Source organism: Pituophis catenifer, unplaced genomic scaffold (assembly GCF_029215685.1).
Source record: "Pituophis catenifer annectens isolate HBS135680 unplaced genomic scaffold, rPitCat1.0.hap2 SCAF_2, whole genome shotgun sequence".
In the NCBI taxonomy this organism is placed as follows: domain Eukaryota; kingdom Metazoa; phylum Chordata; class Lepidosauria; order Squamata; family Colubridae; genus Pituophis; species Pituophis catenifer.
In genome coordinates this window covers 247,811,011-247,825,835 of record NW_027256882.1, presented here as the reverse complement: position 1 = coordinate 247,825,835, position 14,825 = coordinate 247,811,011, and the positions used below count along the sequence as shown (strand labels likewise).

Below are 14,825 nucleotides of genomic sequence, written 5' to 3'. Positions count from 1 at the left end.
CATTTGTATTCTACTTATTACCATAGAACTACCAAAACTATTTATAAGAATAGGAAAACATCCAGCAAGAAAAAGAATTCCATTGAAAATATAATCTATTACTGTCCATAACAGTAAACTGCTCAACCAGTACAATTTCAGTGTTTTAGGATTTAGTAGGTTAAATTTCAAAAGCCTATTTATAGATGCATCCAGAACTGAATGCAGTTACCTTTCATAAAGTAGAAATATGTGTCATCAGTGAGTTAAATAATAACATTAAACCAACCAAGCAGTGAAATGAAAGTTGGGAATATGGAATGCATATAAGAAGTATAATGTGTAGCTTATTGCAAACCTAAATTTAATGAACACTGCAGAGCTCAAATGCATTTTCTATTCAGAAAAAGCTGTACATGTACATAGACAACATTTTAAAATGTACTTCTATTATAATATGATGCATTACCTTGGGTGCTTTTAGGAAAAAGGAAATTTGAAATGTAAATTTTGTTTTCATACTAAGAGTCATTTTATTCACTTCACTCAAAATAATTCCCATTTTACACTGGCAAAATGGTAGCAAATCACAAAACAAAGCTAAAGCTATTCAACTTGTATCTTGTCGCTGTCTTCTCCCAAAAGAGAGGGAAGTTATAAAGAGCAGGATGAAATAACAGTTTGAAGACTGACTTTGAAAGAAACATGGTCAGAGAATACTCATTTTATGTGAATGAGATTAAATTTCCAAATTCAATGCCTCTTGCATGATGGGAAGGAAAACACTGATGGTCTGCTCAAATATGTTACTTTTCAGAAACCATGGAGACCAGTGAAGTGTTAAAGTGCCATATGACTAGAACTGGACAAATGTTGTCATTATCTTCAAAAGCATGTTTGGGCAGAATTACAGATCAACTAATGTGAGTTAAATAAATACTTGAAATATTCTACTGCAAATTTATTGATTTATAAATACTAGAAATCAGTATGGAATTGACAAGACCAAGTGTTAACAACTAATCTTATCTCATTTGATTATTTATTTGTACCCTCATTATTTTTACAAATAACTTAAGGCATTAAACATATCCAACAATATTCCACAATAAGATCTTCATTATTATCCTCATCATTCTAGCCATTGTCTATCCATTGCAGAGTAAAAGCTTCTTCCACATGTTTCCAACAAATACCTTCTTTTACCAATTGGGCCTGCAATATTGCTGTCATTGATCCAACTTGTTTTAGGTCTATTTTGTGGATGCTTTTTATCAAGTGGAATCCATTCTATAACTGCCTTAGTCCACCTGCCATCAGTTCTTCTTGCTATGTGACCAGGCCATTTCCATTTCAATTCTTTTATTCTCTTGATGATATCGGACACTTTTCTTTGTTCTCTAATCCATGTGCAGGTCTTTCTATCTTGTCTTGTGATGCCAAGCAAGTATCTTTCCATGGCTCTTTGCACCACTCATACTTCTTATATTGATTTGAATTTAATAGATACAAATGCAAAACTATGCTCTTAAGAATGAAAATGGTGGCAGACTGATTAGAATGCAGTATTGCAGGCTAATTCTGCCCACAGGCTAGAGTTCAATTCTGACAGGCTCAAGATTGACTTAGACTTCCATCCTTCCGGGGTGGGTAAAATGAGGACCCAGATTGTTGGGGGAAATATGACGAAACCATCCAGATATTGCTGTAAAGCATATTAGGCAGTATATAAGTCGAAGTGCTATTGTTAGAGCTATTGCTAAAATCAAAGGCACAGATATATCATGGAAAGTATCTGGCATGTTTGTGGATATCTTGGAATTATAACTGATTAGTAATTGGAGGAATTAAGATGTGATATGGCAGCAAAAAGAATAAATGCAATTTTAAGGCTGCATTAATTTAAGTATAATTTTCAAACCCTAGGATTTTATCCTTCCACTCCATTATGCAGAATCTCTACCAGGTTCTGGACATTTATTTTAATTAATTTAAATTAAAAAAAAGTCTAAGTTTTTCAATAGTTAATTATAATTTATGTAAATAAAACCTTGAAGAATGATTCTGCCAAAGAAACTCTAATTTGCTTATATATTTGTTTTAAAAACAGTAGAAAGTTATAAAAATTAAAATATTATATAAAATATAAATTAATTACCAAGTTAAATTTATCTTGAAAACATCTGACTTACATACCTGAATAATTCAAGCCCATTTGTCTAGATTTGGGTCATTTATCTTGTAATTGGAAATACATTTGAACTTAGCAATTGAAAAAGTTTTCCATAAACTTTTAAATTGAGATGAACACAGCTCTAAAGACAACTACTAATAGTATTGTTTACCTATTCCAATTTATAGTGTAACCAGGAAGAATGACAGACTTTCATATTAAAGAAATAAGATTATAGAATTTTATAGTGTATCTACAAACTTAAACAATTGTCCACAGACAGCAGTACCTCACACTCTGCCTTATCTAGTACAGTAAATTTACTTTCAGAATGCCTTCTGGAACAAGTACAAATTTCTAAGAACATAAAGGACAGGGCATCCTTGATATAAATTATACTATGTACATTAAAAATTATGTAATCATTCATGATGCAGGGAGCAGAAAAGTTATATTTATCCAACGTTCAGAATACTGTGAGAACCTGCAAGGAATCACAATTTATTTCAAAAGTTTCCAAAATGCCATATTAAAAAAATATATAGTAGCATGAAAGTACTAATAACTGTTAGATTATGCATATTTTGAATTAATTACATTAATTATATACAAAGTTTAATAGAACTTAGATCAGTGGTTCTCAACCTGTGGGTCGTGACCCCTTTGGGGGTCAAACGACCCTTTCACAGGGGTCGCCTAAGACCATCGGAAAACACATATTTTCAATGGTTTTAGGAATAATTTTATGGTTGAGGGTCACCACAACTTGAGGAACTGTATTAAAGGGTCACAGCATTAGGAAGGTTGAGAACCACTGACTTAGATGGTCCCGTATAAAACAATCAATGGCTGAATTCTAAACAGAATATATTTAGAATTATTTAAAGGCACATACAATGGAACTTAACTAGTATGAAGAAACTTACCTGCTTAAGTCCTTCATCAGTAAGACGATCTTGGTTGCCAACATGAACTTTCTGAAGCTGAGGACATTGTGAAGCAACAGCAGACAGAGATGTATCAGACAGTTGTTTACATCTATATGCAGTATATTTTAGAAGTCCGTGACATTTAGATGCTAGCATACATACACCAGTATCTGTCACATTACGACAATCAGAAATGTTGATTTCAGTTATATTCTGGCTTCGTGATGCAATTCTTTCCAGTAGTTCATCAGTGACCTATCAAATAATAGCCAATATATAACATTACACTTTTCTTTATCAAAAATTATACAAACAAAACCACATGATGTCAACAAATATATAATTTCTGACTTTAGAACTGACTGCTCAATTCTAGATAGTTGGTACTTCACTATAAATTCCTCATTTATGTAGGAAAAGGCAGTTTTTAGATAAGCTGTATTTAATCCTTTTAGAGCAAGATCCTATATTATTAGTTTGCTATTCTTATTTTTGTGACATGAAGAATTAAAATGGCTATTATGTAACATTCTACTTAGAAACATTTCCAACTATCTATAATCTATGTTTAATATTCATAAACACCTCAAAAATTCTAGTTCTCAACACAGATTTCGAAGACTGAACACTTCTGTAGACCTCCAAATCTAGTACTTGCATTAAAGTTCCAAGTAACACCCCCAACGAAATCAACTAGCGCTCCATGGCATAGGACCCGGGTACCTTCGAGACCGTCTTCTGCCACCAATAGCCTCCCACAGGCCAGTTCGCTCCCACAGAGAGGGTCTCCTCAGGGTGCCATCGGCCAAGTCATGTCGGCTGGCGACACCCAGGGGGAGGGCCTTCTCTGTGGGAGCCCCAGCCCTGTGGAATGAACTGCCCCCGGAAATTCGTAAGATTTCTGACCTCCGGGTATTTTGCTGCGCACTCAAGACCCAATTGTTCCGCCAGGCTGGGTTAGCAATATAATTTTAAATTGGATGTTTTAAATTTTGGGGGTTTTAAATTAAGCCAAATTTATTCAATATTTTTAAATTATTTTAAATTGATGTTTATTCTGTTTTTAATTAGGCTGTACACCGCCCTGAGTCCTTCGGGAGAAGGGCGGTATAGAAATAAAATTATTATTATTATTATTATTATTATTATTATTATTATTATTATTATTATTATTATTATTATTATTATCTGTTAAGCCATTCTGTGGTTCAGCAGACTATGTCTATAGAAAATCTCGATCACAATACAAAATCATGCCATGGCTCTTTATGTTTTGGTTTGAACAGATTCTGATCTAACAAACACCAGAACTGCTCATTCAGCAATGACTCCATTGCTCCATTTGTTTTTCCAGTATCTTCAATCACCACCTGGAGCAATTTGGAACACCATAATATAGAAATTATGTAATAATTGGACTGGATGCTCAATTTATAAACAATGAATTTATATAAAAGCAGGTATTGCTGCAATCATTCCTTTATCCCCAATTCTGTACTGCTATCATACAAAAGAAACACACACACACAAATAGAAGCAACATCCAACCACAGCAGAGACCTGTGCAAAGATTACTTTGCACTATGTGCACGACATGGCTAGCTTTTCAGGAAAGGGGCAACATATTCTGTATCCAATGTAAGAGAATATACGTACAGTTGCAAGAAAAAGTATGTGAACCCCTTGGGATTTACGTGGAGTTTTGCATGAATTGGTCATAAAATGTGCTCTGAACTTCATCTAAGTCACAACAATAGAAAAACACAGTCTGCTTAAAATAATACTACACAAACATTAGATTTTGCCATGGTTTAATTGAACATAACATGTAAACATTCACAGTGCAGGGAGGAAAAAGTACGTGAGCCCCTAGCCTAATGAGCTAATTGGAGCCAGGAGTGAGCCAACCTTGACTCCAATCAGTGTGATATTGGATGTGTTGCTGACAGCTGTCCTGCCCTTTAAAAATACACACACGTTTTGGGTTTACTGGTTTCAAGAAGCACTGTCTAATGTGAACCATGCCTCACAGAAAACAGTTCTCAGAAGACCTACGATCAAGAATTGTTGACTTGCATAAAGCTGGAAAGAGTTACAAAAGTATCTCCAAAAGCCTTGATGTTCATGTGTCCACGGTAAGACAGACTATCTACAAATGGAGAAAGTTTAGCATTGTTGCTACTCTCCCTAGGCGTGGTCGTCCTGTAAAAATGACTGCAAGAGCACAGCACAGAATGCTTCATGAGGTAAAGAAGAATCCTAGAGTGTCAGCTAAAGACCTACAGAAATCTCTGGCACATGCTAACATTTTTGTTGACACTTCTACAATAAGGAAAACATTAAACAAGAATGGAGTATATGGGAGGACACCACGGAGGAAGCCATTGCTGTCCCAAAAAAATATTGCAGCACGTTTGAAGTTTGCAAAAGAGCACTTGAATGTTCCACAGCACTACTGGCAAAATATACTGTGGACAGATGAAACCAAAATTGAGTTGTTTGGGAAGAACACACAACACTATGTGTGGAGAAAAAAAGGCACAGCACACCAACATCAAAACCTCATCCCCACTGTAAAACATGGCAGAGGGAGCATCATGGTTTGGGGCTGCTTTGCTGCCTCAGGGCCTGGTCGGATTGTTGTCATTGATGGGAAAATGAATTCCAGAGTTTATCAAAACATTTTGCAGGAAAACGTACGACCATCTGTCTGCCAACTGAAGCTCCGCAGAGGATGGATGATGCAACAGGACAATGACCCAAAGCATATAAGTAATTCAACAAAAAAATGGCTTCAACAGCACAGAATACACCTTCTGGAGTAGCCCAGTCAGAGTCCTGACCTCAACCCGATTGAAATGCTGTGGCATGACCTTAAGAGAGCAATTCACACCAGACATCCCAAGAATATTGCTACATTGAAACAGTTTTGTGAAGAGGAGTGGTCCAAAATTACTCCAGATCGTTGTGCAGGTCTGATCTGCAACTACAGGAAACGTTTGGTTGAGGTTGTTGCTGCCAAAGGAGGGTCAACCAGTTATTATGTCCAAAGGTTCACATATTTTTTCCTCCCTGCACTGTGAATGTTTACATGTTATGTTCAATTAAACCATGGCAACATCTAATGTTTGTGTAGTATTATTTTAAACAGACTGTGGTTTTCTATTGTTGTGACTTAGATGAAGTTCAGAGCACATTTTATGACCAATTCATGCAAAACTCCACGTAATCCCAAGGGGTTCACATACTTTTTCTTGCAACTGTAGCTCAAGGATGAACTGTGCAGTCAATGTTCTCTGAGCTTGATTGTACTTTCAGATGCTTCATTACCCAATTAATCATCACTGATATTATCTAGTCAGGTAATGAAACATCTACAAGCAAACAACCAAGCTCAGAGAGTACCAAGGACTCCACATATTTTGTCTCAATAGCAAAACACTTCATGTCTCTTTGAAACTTCTGTGTGTTTCTTACTATAGCCACTTGTAAAAAATTAGCGCCTTTGAAAACCACTAAAAAGATTCTGGCACTGATGAATATTGCTAAGAATGACGAAAGTCTCCTCTCAATCTTTTCCAGCAACATGCACCTCCAGTTCTTGTGTTTCAGAAGGTGGCTTGTAGGAGACTCCCAACTTTCTCCAGGAAAATGTGAAAAGGCTAGAAGAATGCAACTGTTATGCATGTGTAAAAACCTCTTTTAGCTTTTCCAAGTGCCACAAACCACTGATACAACATTACAAAGTCAATAAAGGAAAATAAGAGTCATATTTGTTTACTTTTAGAAGTGACAGAACTATATCGTTTGCTCACATTTTCATTCAAGCTAATCTATTTGAATTTACATACAATCCTAATGGGTGGAATGTTGCCTGAAGAGGAACATCTGAAAAATTTGCTGCTAGTGGCTCACATTCTTCTCAAAGTACATACTATAGCACATAGCATAATTATCCTCTGCTTAGTTTTACATACGAACATAACTATAAATTGTATTTGATACTCAAATTGTTTACTACCTAAGCAATTATTTGACATAACATACATTCCATATGTTCATCTTTCAAACATCACTTTTTATCTGAAGAAAAAGCATTTATATTTTAATATTGCCTACTCCATACCTGCTGACGACTACTGAGGTCCAATTGTTTCCAAAACTGGAAATCTAAACAGAGGTCACGCCAGTATTTACAAACCAATGATGCTGAAAGACATCGCTCATTCAAAGATAAATTGGAAAATATCTATGAAAATAAAAAGAGAAGTCATATGCCTTCAAAGTTCATTTTAACAACATGCCAATGGTAGTATTTTAACAGTTCTCCAATGCAAGCATCATCTTTTTCAAAGAAAATGTAATCCTAGCTGTACAACTTTCATAGTTACTCATAATACGCAACATCCACTCCAATGGTTGCTATGCTGGCTATGAAAAATCATTAAAAATTAAAACTTGCACACATTCAATGTTTATTAGACCATCAATTTTTTTTATAATAGTTGCAAGCTTCTGTCTTTAAGCCATTAGACTAAATTTAGTAAAAAAAGGGGGGAGGGGGGTTGGGAATTATAGATACAAATTGTATCTGTAGCAATTACATTATTAAATGGATTGAGAAAGTTTCTTTGCAGTGCGCAATAATCTGAGATGGAGTGGTACAACAGTCAGAAATTATGTTAAATTACAATAGGATTTGTCTATCAGAATGCTGGAACAAATTTACAAGCATTTTATTTGGTTTCTCCCCCATTTTTGTAAATACAGATTCCACACATTTCTATAAAGAGCCAAGATACACAGCCTTGCTGGAAAAGAGGACAAAAATTAATGGAAAATGTCTACATTTACAAAGCCTAATAGATAATGCATTGTTTGAGCTTCAGATGAATAAAAAATGGGAACAAACACCTAATGTTGAAACAACATAGTAGACTTAAATACAGGTAGTCCTTGACTTATGAATACAATTGAGCCCAAAATTTCTGTTGCTGAGACATTTTTTAAGAGAATTTTGCTCCATTTCACAATCTTTCTTGCCCCCGTTATTAAGTGAATCACTGCAATTATTAAGTTATTGACACAGTTAAGTGAATCTGACTTTCCCATTGACTTTGCTTGTCAGAAGGTTGCAGAAGGTGATCACATGACTCCAGTACACTGCAACCGACATAAATATAAATCATTGCCATGTGTCCGAATTCTGATCACATAACCTCAGGGATGCTACAATGGTCATGTGAAAAACAGTCATAAGTCATTTTCAATGCCATTGTAACTTTGAATGGTCATCAAATGGAACAGAATAGAATGACAGAGTTGGACAGAACCTTGGAGGTCTTCTAGTCCAACGCCCTGTTCAAGCAGGAAACCCTATACCAATTCAAAGAAATAGTTATCCAATCTGTCCTAAACAACTTCCAGTGTTGCAGCATTCACACCTTCTGGAGGCAAGTTGTTCCACTGATTAATTGTTCTGTCAGAAAATTTCTCCTTAGTTCTAGGTTGCTTCTCTCCTTGATTAGTTTCTATTCACTGCTTCTTGTCCTGCCTTTAGGTGCTTTGGAGAATAATTTGACTCTTTCTTCTTTGCAGCAACCCCTGAGATATTGGAACACTGCTATCATGTCATCCCCTAGTCTTCCTTTTCATTAAACTAGACATACCCAATTCCAGCAACGGTTCTTTGTATGTTTTAGTGTCCAGTCCCTTAATCATCTTTGTTGCTTATTTCTGCAATCTGTCTAGAGCAGGGGTGTCAAACTCACAGACCGTGGGCCAGATACATCATGTGCTGCTCACGCCCACCCCCATTTTAGCAAAGGGAGGAAAAGTTGTGATATGTCACATGACGACTTCATGTGATCTTGATTCTATCCCTCTGTTAATGCAGCCTAGAACTGTGTTGGCTTTTTTGGCAGCTGTTGAAAGTCAGTCCTAAATGAACTGTTGTAAGTCAAGGACTACTTGTAGTATAGTTCAAAGCAAAGCCAATGTCTTTGTTTTCTGCCATCGTTAAAGGATAATGTAGTGCTATCTAAATAAAAAAAGTAAAAATAAACTGTCAGTGAAAAAATGTTTAGAATGTGCAATTATTACTTTGGTAGCCTACTTCTTGGAATATTGTTTTAACTATTTCACTGCAACTTACCCACAGTAATAAGCATTTAACTTGAAGTAACTTGAATATATGACATTTGTTAGGTACATTTGGTTAATAACTGTTAATAACAAGTTGCTGTTTTAAAAGATTGGAAGGCATACCTCTATTAAGTAAGTTATCATAAATTCTGTCATTATAGATAGCAGTACAAGTTTAGGCAGAATTCTTTGTAGGGCTTTTTCATTTAAGGGCTTTTGTTCATCTATTTCAAAAAGAACTGAAGTAACTGCAATAGTGTGGGATAAAGAAACAAATAAAGCAGTTTTATAAAATATCAAAAATTTGGTACTGACCACATAAGGGTCTTTAGATTGGATCTTTACAATACTTCCTGGTTTCCATGTAAAGAGAGATGTATGTCATTTTGGTATACAGTCTTCCTGAATGCCACATATGCATTTTACATAATACTTTATCCTGCTTGATTCTTCTCAGACTATTCTCAAGGTACAGTAGCAGAGAGCCAAAATAAAATCATCTAAAACTTTCAAATATATTATAAATGCCAAAAAATAGGCTTATGTTTTGGGAAATGATATCTGCGAATCATTTGGTATTAAAGTCCTGAGCTATCAAGTTAAAATTAAAAAGAAGCAAAATAAAACCCTGCAATGTAAAAAGCAAGTAAGCAGCTTTCAATTTCAGAGTTACTTCTTCCTGCAATTCCGGTATAACAGAAATAAAAGCTGCAATTATCAAAGCTACGCCAAATAATTCACTTTAAATATCACTTGCTCATATGGAATACATTTATTTATTTACTGAAAGATATTTCTGTTTATAAATAGAGCAGGAAGAGGAATTTTCCACATCAAGCTGAACAGTTCTGAATTACCGAGTATTACCTTATGAAAATATAAAAATTAGCTCTCCTAAAAGCATTCATCATCCTCTCAAGTCAGGGATTCAACTTCAGTTAAGACTCCTTGTCAGCACTGCTTTCAATAAACCTGTAGCTCAGTGCTTTAAATGGATTAGAAAATGGCACAGACCTCAACACAAAGTCTTTATCTCCATTTCTATGGCAAAGTAGCACAGCAAAAGCAATCTAATGACAGGTTTGCAACCCTGCAGTGGGATTCCAGGCACTGCTGTCGATTGTTTTCAACACATGACTGAACCCAGAATGAGAAACACGTAGGTGCAAAGTAGCCAAAGCAGAATGCAACACACAGGTTTGTAACAAAACCCTGAAGAGCAGTTCTTGAACATCAGGAGGAAGGAAGAAAACTTAAATGATAGCTTTTTTTAAAAAAGAAAAAAACAAGATAATCACAGCACCCCTTGGAAGTCTGTGTATCATAGCACCACCCTTGACAGTCCATGCTCACCAAACCCACTTCTTAGATACAACACAGGTATCTAAGGTATCTGTGAAGAGCAGTTCTTGAAGATCAGGAGGAACGAAGAAAACTTATTCTTTTTTTAAAAGGAAAAAAAAAAACAAGATAACCACAGCATACCTTGGAAGTCTGTATATCATATGTGACAGCACCACCCTTGACAGTCCATGCCCACCAAACCCACCTTGAGAAGGATGGAGGGAGGCAGCTGGTTAATATCCGGCAGGGGTGGCTGCGAGTCTTGGCAACAGTCCTCCGGGTTTTCGGGGGGTTCTTCACAGTAAGGTTCGCCCGGCTCGGGCCTCTCTCTCCCATCGAGCTCCGGCAGGTGCAAAGGAGAGCTACTCGGGATTATCTCCTTCCCATCCTCGGCGACGGAGTCTTTAGGCGAAGCTTCCCTGGCACAGTCTACGGTGCGGGGCAGAGGGCAGAGGTGCTGCTCGGGCAAGAGCACCTGTTGGCATTCGGCGGGGTCGGTCGAGGGCGGCGAAGGGGCGCCGGTGCCCGCCGCATTTCCCCGGAGGATGGCGCAACGGGGCTGTTTCCGCGGCGGATAGGCGCGCAGCCCGATCCCTTTGCGCTTGCACACCATCTCCACGGGAGCCTCGCTGCTCTCCAGCGCAGACCCGAAGAAGCCCCGGCGCGCTGGCGGCGGCGGCGGCGGCGTCGAAATGAGCAGGCTGGAGAAGAGGAAGCGACGGCAGCGGCGACCTCGCTCTCTCCAAACCGACGCGGGAGGCCAGCGCAGGAGGCGTCGAGCGTGGCGGTCGCCGGGGGGCTTCGCAGCCGTGCAGAGGAAGGCAGGCGACGGCGGCTCCTTCGCGGCGGGTGGGCTGGCACTGTGGACCAGGAAACACAGCATGCAGGGTCCCCGGAGGAAGCAGGTCCGGGTCCGTGGCGGCGGAGGGACCTTCCCCCTCAGGGGGGCGCGGAGGTGGTTTTTCTCCGCCTTCTGACTCGTGCCTTTCCTCGAAATAATATGGCCCATATAGGAAGCCGAGCCACCCCGCCACCCTGCTCGGCCAGGGCCTTTTCTAAGCGGCGTCAGCGCAGCTCAGCGAGTCTCACGACATGGCTCCCAGCGCTTGTTCCTTTACTCTCGCCGGGGCCGGCAAACACAACGCCTCAGCTTCCGGGACATGGAAGGAAATGGCTAAGACTTCCGCCTCCCTGATCCGCCCCAAATTAGCGTTCTAAATATAACCACAACAAACCAGGGACTCCATGGAAGCCCTCACTTCCGGTTCCGCTTAGAATCTTCCCACGTGATGGAGGCACGTGCTGAAGTTTAAATGTTAAACGCCAAAATCACCGGCTCGGCGGGGGGCGGGGGGGGGGGGTCTGAGTCATTCTTAAGGCTCTGCCCTTGCCCAAGTCGAATTAAATCGAATTAAGTGTTTTTAAAAAGAAAGGGAAGGCGGCAATATTTTAATTATTCTTTTAAAAGAGACTTCAGTGCGTTGCAGAATGGATGCCCAGTTATTTTTTTCATGGAAAGGCATTGTTTTCTTCTCAGCTCGGCCGCGCGCACAGAGGCTATTACAATCTAGAAATGGGTATTTTGGAACAGAACATTAGGATGTATTTTATATTTTCAATTTTTTTTTGTATTTTCATTGACAGAACAAGGAAGCGGTGACAAGATGCGACAGTGTCTTCCTTTGTTAATTTCGCCTCTCTCCCAATCCAAATGAGATAAAGATCGTTATTTCTTTCAAAGAAGGTATCCTACCTTAGTAGCTACAAAATATGCGCTCTCTGGAAATGGCAACATTTTCTCAGCCCTCATAATTATTTCTGTAATGCTTTTGAATGTAACTGACATTCTTTTTTTTTTCCGTCTTGGATTTAATTCTAGAAAGGTTATTGTTTGCATATCAGCATTCAAAGAAATACCAGTGATTTGTTCCTTGTAATCAGGGAAAGCACTGTTAATTAAATTTTAAATGTTTTCAGTCAGCTATAAAAACTGAATTCCAAGATACTCAAATGTAAAAACTAATATTTGTTCAGAGTCCTTCAGTTCTTGAGATATTTTAACAGTGATGATTAGGAGAAAAAAATAGAATCTTAGTGAGGCTACTACAAAAATACTGCATGAACTTTATTTTAAAAAAATAGCACTTTTCAAATACTGTTATTGGTAAATGAAAAAAGTTTTAAAATGTGATATATCTCTTTGATAAATGGAATAAAAACAAAGTTTGGAAAAGGAACATGTAACCATACAAGAAACAGAAACTAATGCCATAAAATACATTGGGATTCCAATACTAGTTAAATTCACATCATCATCATTCTAGACATGGTCTATCCACTGCAGGATGAAGGCCTCTTCCACATATTTCCAACCAATATGGTCTTGAGCTTTTCTTTAGCAGTTGAGTCTGCAATATTTGCTGATGTCATCACTCCATCTTGCTATATGTCTGTTTTGTGGACGCTTGTTTTCAAGTAGAATCCATTCTATGACTGCCTTAGTCAGTTACCATCAATTGTTCTTGGTTTGTGACCAGCCCATTTCCATTTTAATTCTTTTACTCTTGATGGCACCATATATTTTTGTTTGTTCTCTAATCCGTGTGCAGGTCTTTCCATCTTGTCCTATGATGTGTATGATGTACCTTGCCATGGCTCTTTGAGCCACTTGTAGCTTTTGTATTAATTGTGAGGTTAGTGTCCATGTTTCACTGGCATAGGTTAGAACAGGTAGCACACACTGATTGAAAACTTTTCTCTTTAGGCACGAGGAGGTTGTTTTTGAAAATTATGCTTAACTTGCCAAATGCCTGCCAATCACATTTAGTTTCCTTTTTTGTATCACCTTCCATTGAGATCCATTGGCCAAGGTATATATGGTGTCTACTACATCTAAATTCACATGTAGCCAAATCATAAACTAGTAATAATTGACCCCAGATTATTTTTTCCCACCTCCACACAACACTTTTATGTTATAATTTATTTATTTAAACAAATTTATATGGCCACCCAGCTCACTCAATGAGCCTGTGTGGCTTACAACAATAAAATTAAATTATAAAAACAAAAACACCCTGGCCTGGCCTGGCAACAACAAACAAGCCATTTGATGGGCTACATCCCGTTCTAGGATCCCCAGGCTTATTGACAAAACCAGTTCTTCAGGGCCTTGTGAAAAATTGTCAAAGTGGGAACCAATCTTACCTCTCTGTGGATTATGTTCTGCATGGAGGGAGCCACCATGCAGAAGGCCAATTCATCCAGATGAAAGGTGGCAATTCTCCATAGATCAAAGAACTCCAAATCCAGAGCCATTCCATCTTGTCAGGGTTCAGTTTCAGCCAGTTGTTCCCCAGTGCAGCCCTTAATCGTCTTTAAGCACTGTATTTCTCACTTCTTTCTGATAAATTTGATTTTACCCTTACACTTAAAAGCATAGACTTTTCCCATTTGATATGCAGATTCCTTTAGAGGGGAACATCATAATATCACTCTAAATAATAGGAAATAGATTTGTAGACTTTATATCATGGATTATAAATTCTATATCCAAGTCATCTTGGACAATGGCCATAGATATTTCAAAATTCCTGCATTTTATGTTTATGGAAATGAAAAATACAGTATATATTTGAAAATAATTCTTCACCAATTCCACCATCATAATTTGTCGTGATCTGAAAATTATTTTAAGGAACAGAGACTTTTAAATTACTGCACATTTCTTATTTTCAAGATCTATCTATACATTGAAGATGGGCAAGACTACTGTGGTTCTAATGTGGGAATCAGAAGCTAAGTACAGCCTTGTCCCTAGTGTGTATATGTTGTATATTGGTCAGTTCTTTTAATATTCTGAGATTAAATACCTGAGAGTAGAGCTATTAACTCAAATGTCCAAGTTCAGCTTTATGGGTTTTTTTTTAATGTTCCATTTTGGTTGTTTCTTTCAGGTGACAATATCTTTTTCTACCAGGAAAAAGGAAATGTTAAGATTTTTACAATTTGTATAATCACTATCCTTTTATTCCTAGCCCCTTTAATGACCATATTCTTATTTTAAAAAAATTCATGAACTAAAATCATTGTTCGCTTACCTGCCTCCTTGTAGTATAATATACTATTGATCTGTTTATTTTTTTTTATTTTTTTTCTAATGGGTCAACATGATATCCTGCACTTCTGGTAAAATTGGGAAGGTCAGCTACAGAATACAAAATCACAAATTGGAATTTATTTGCTTTGTCACTAGA

The 14,825-nt window shown here is 37.6% G+C and overlaps 1 protein-coding gene across 1 annotated transcript in view; it reads right to left on the bottom strand.

Moving 5' to 3' along the window:
* FBXL17 (F-box and leucine rich repeat protein 17) overlaps positions 1 to 11,713 on the bottom strand; it is a 136,596-nt gene extending 124,883 nt beyond the window's left edge. The window contains exons 1-3 of the mRNA XM_070935735.1: positions 10,775 to 11,713; positions 7,208 to 7,330; positions 3,079 to 3,336 (exon numbers count right to left, since the gene is read on the bottom strand). Of these exons, the coding sequence (XP_070791836.1) occupies positions 3,079 to 3,336; positions 7,208 to 7,330; positions 10,775 to 11,578 (1,185 nt within the window). The 5' untranslated portion in view covers positions 11,579 to 11,713. The remainder of the gene's footprint in view (positions 1 to 3,078; positions 3,337 to 7,207; positions 7,331 to 10,774) is intronic.
* Between the last annotated feature and the right edge of the window lie 3,112 nt (positions 11,714 to 14,825).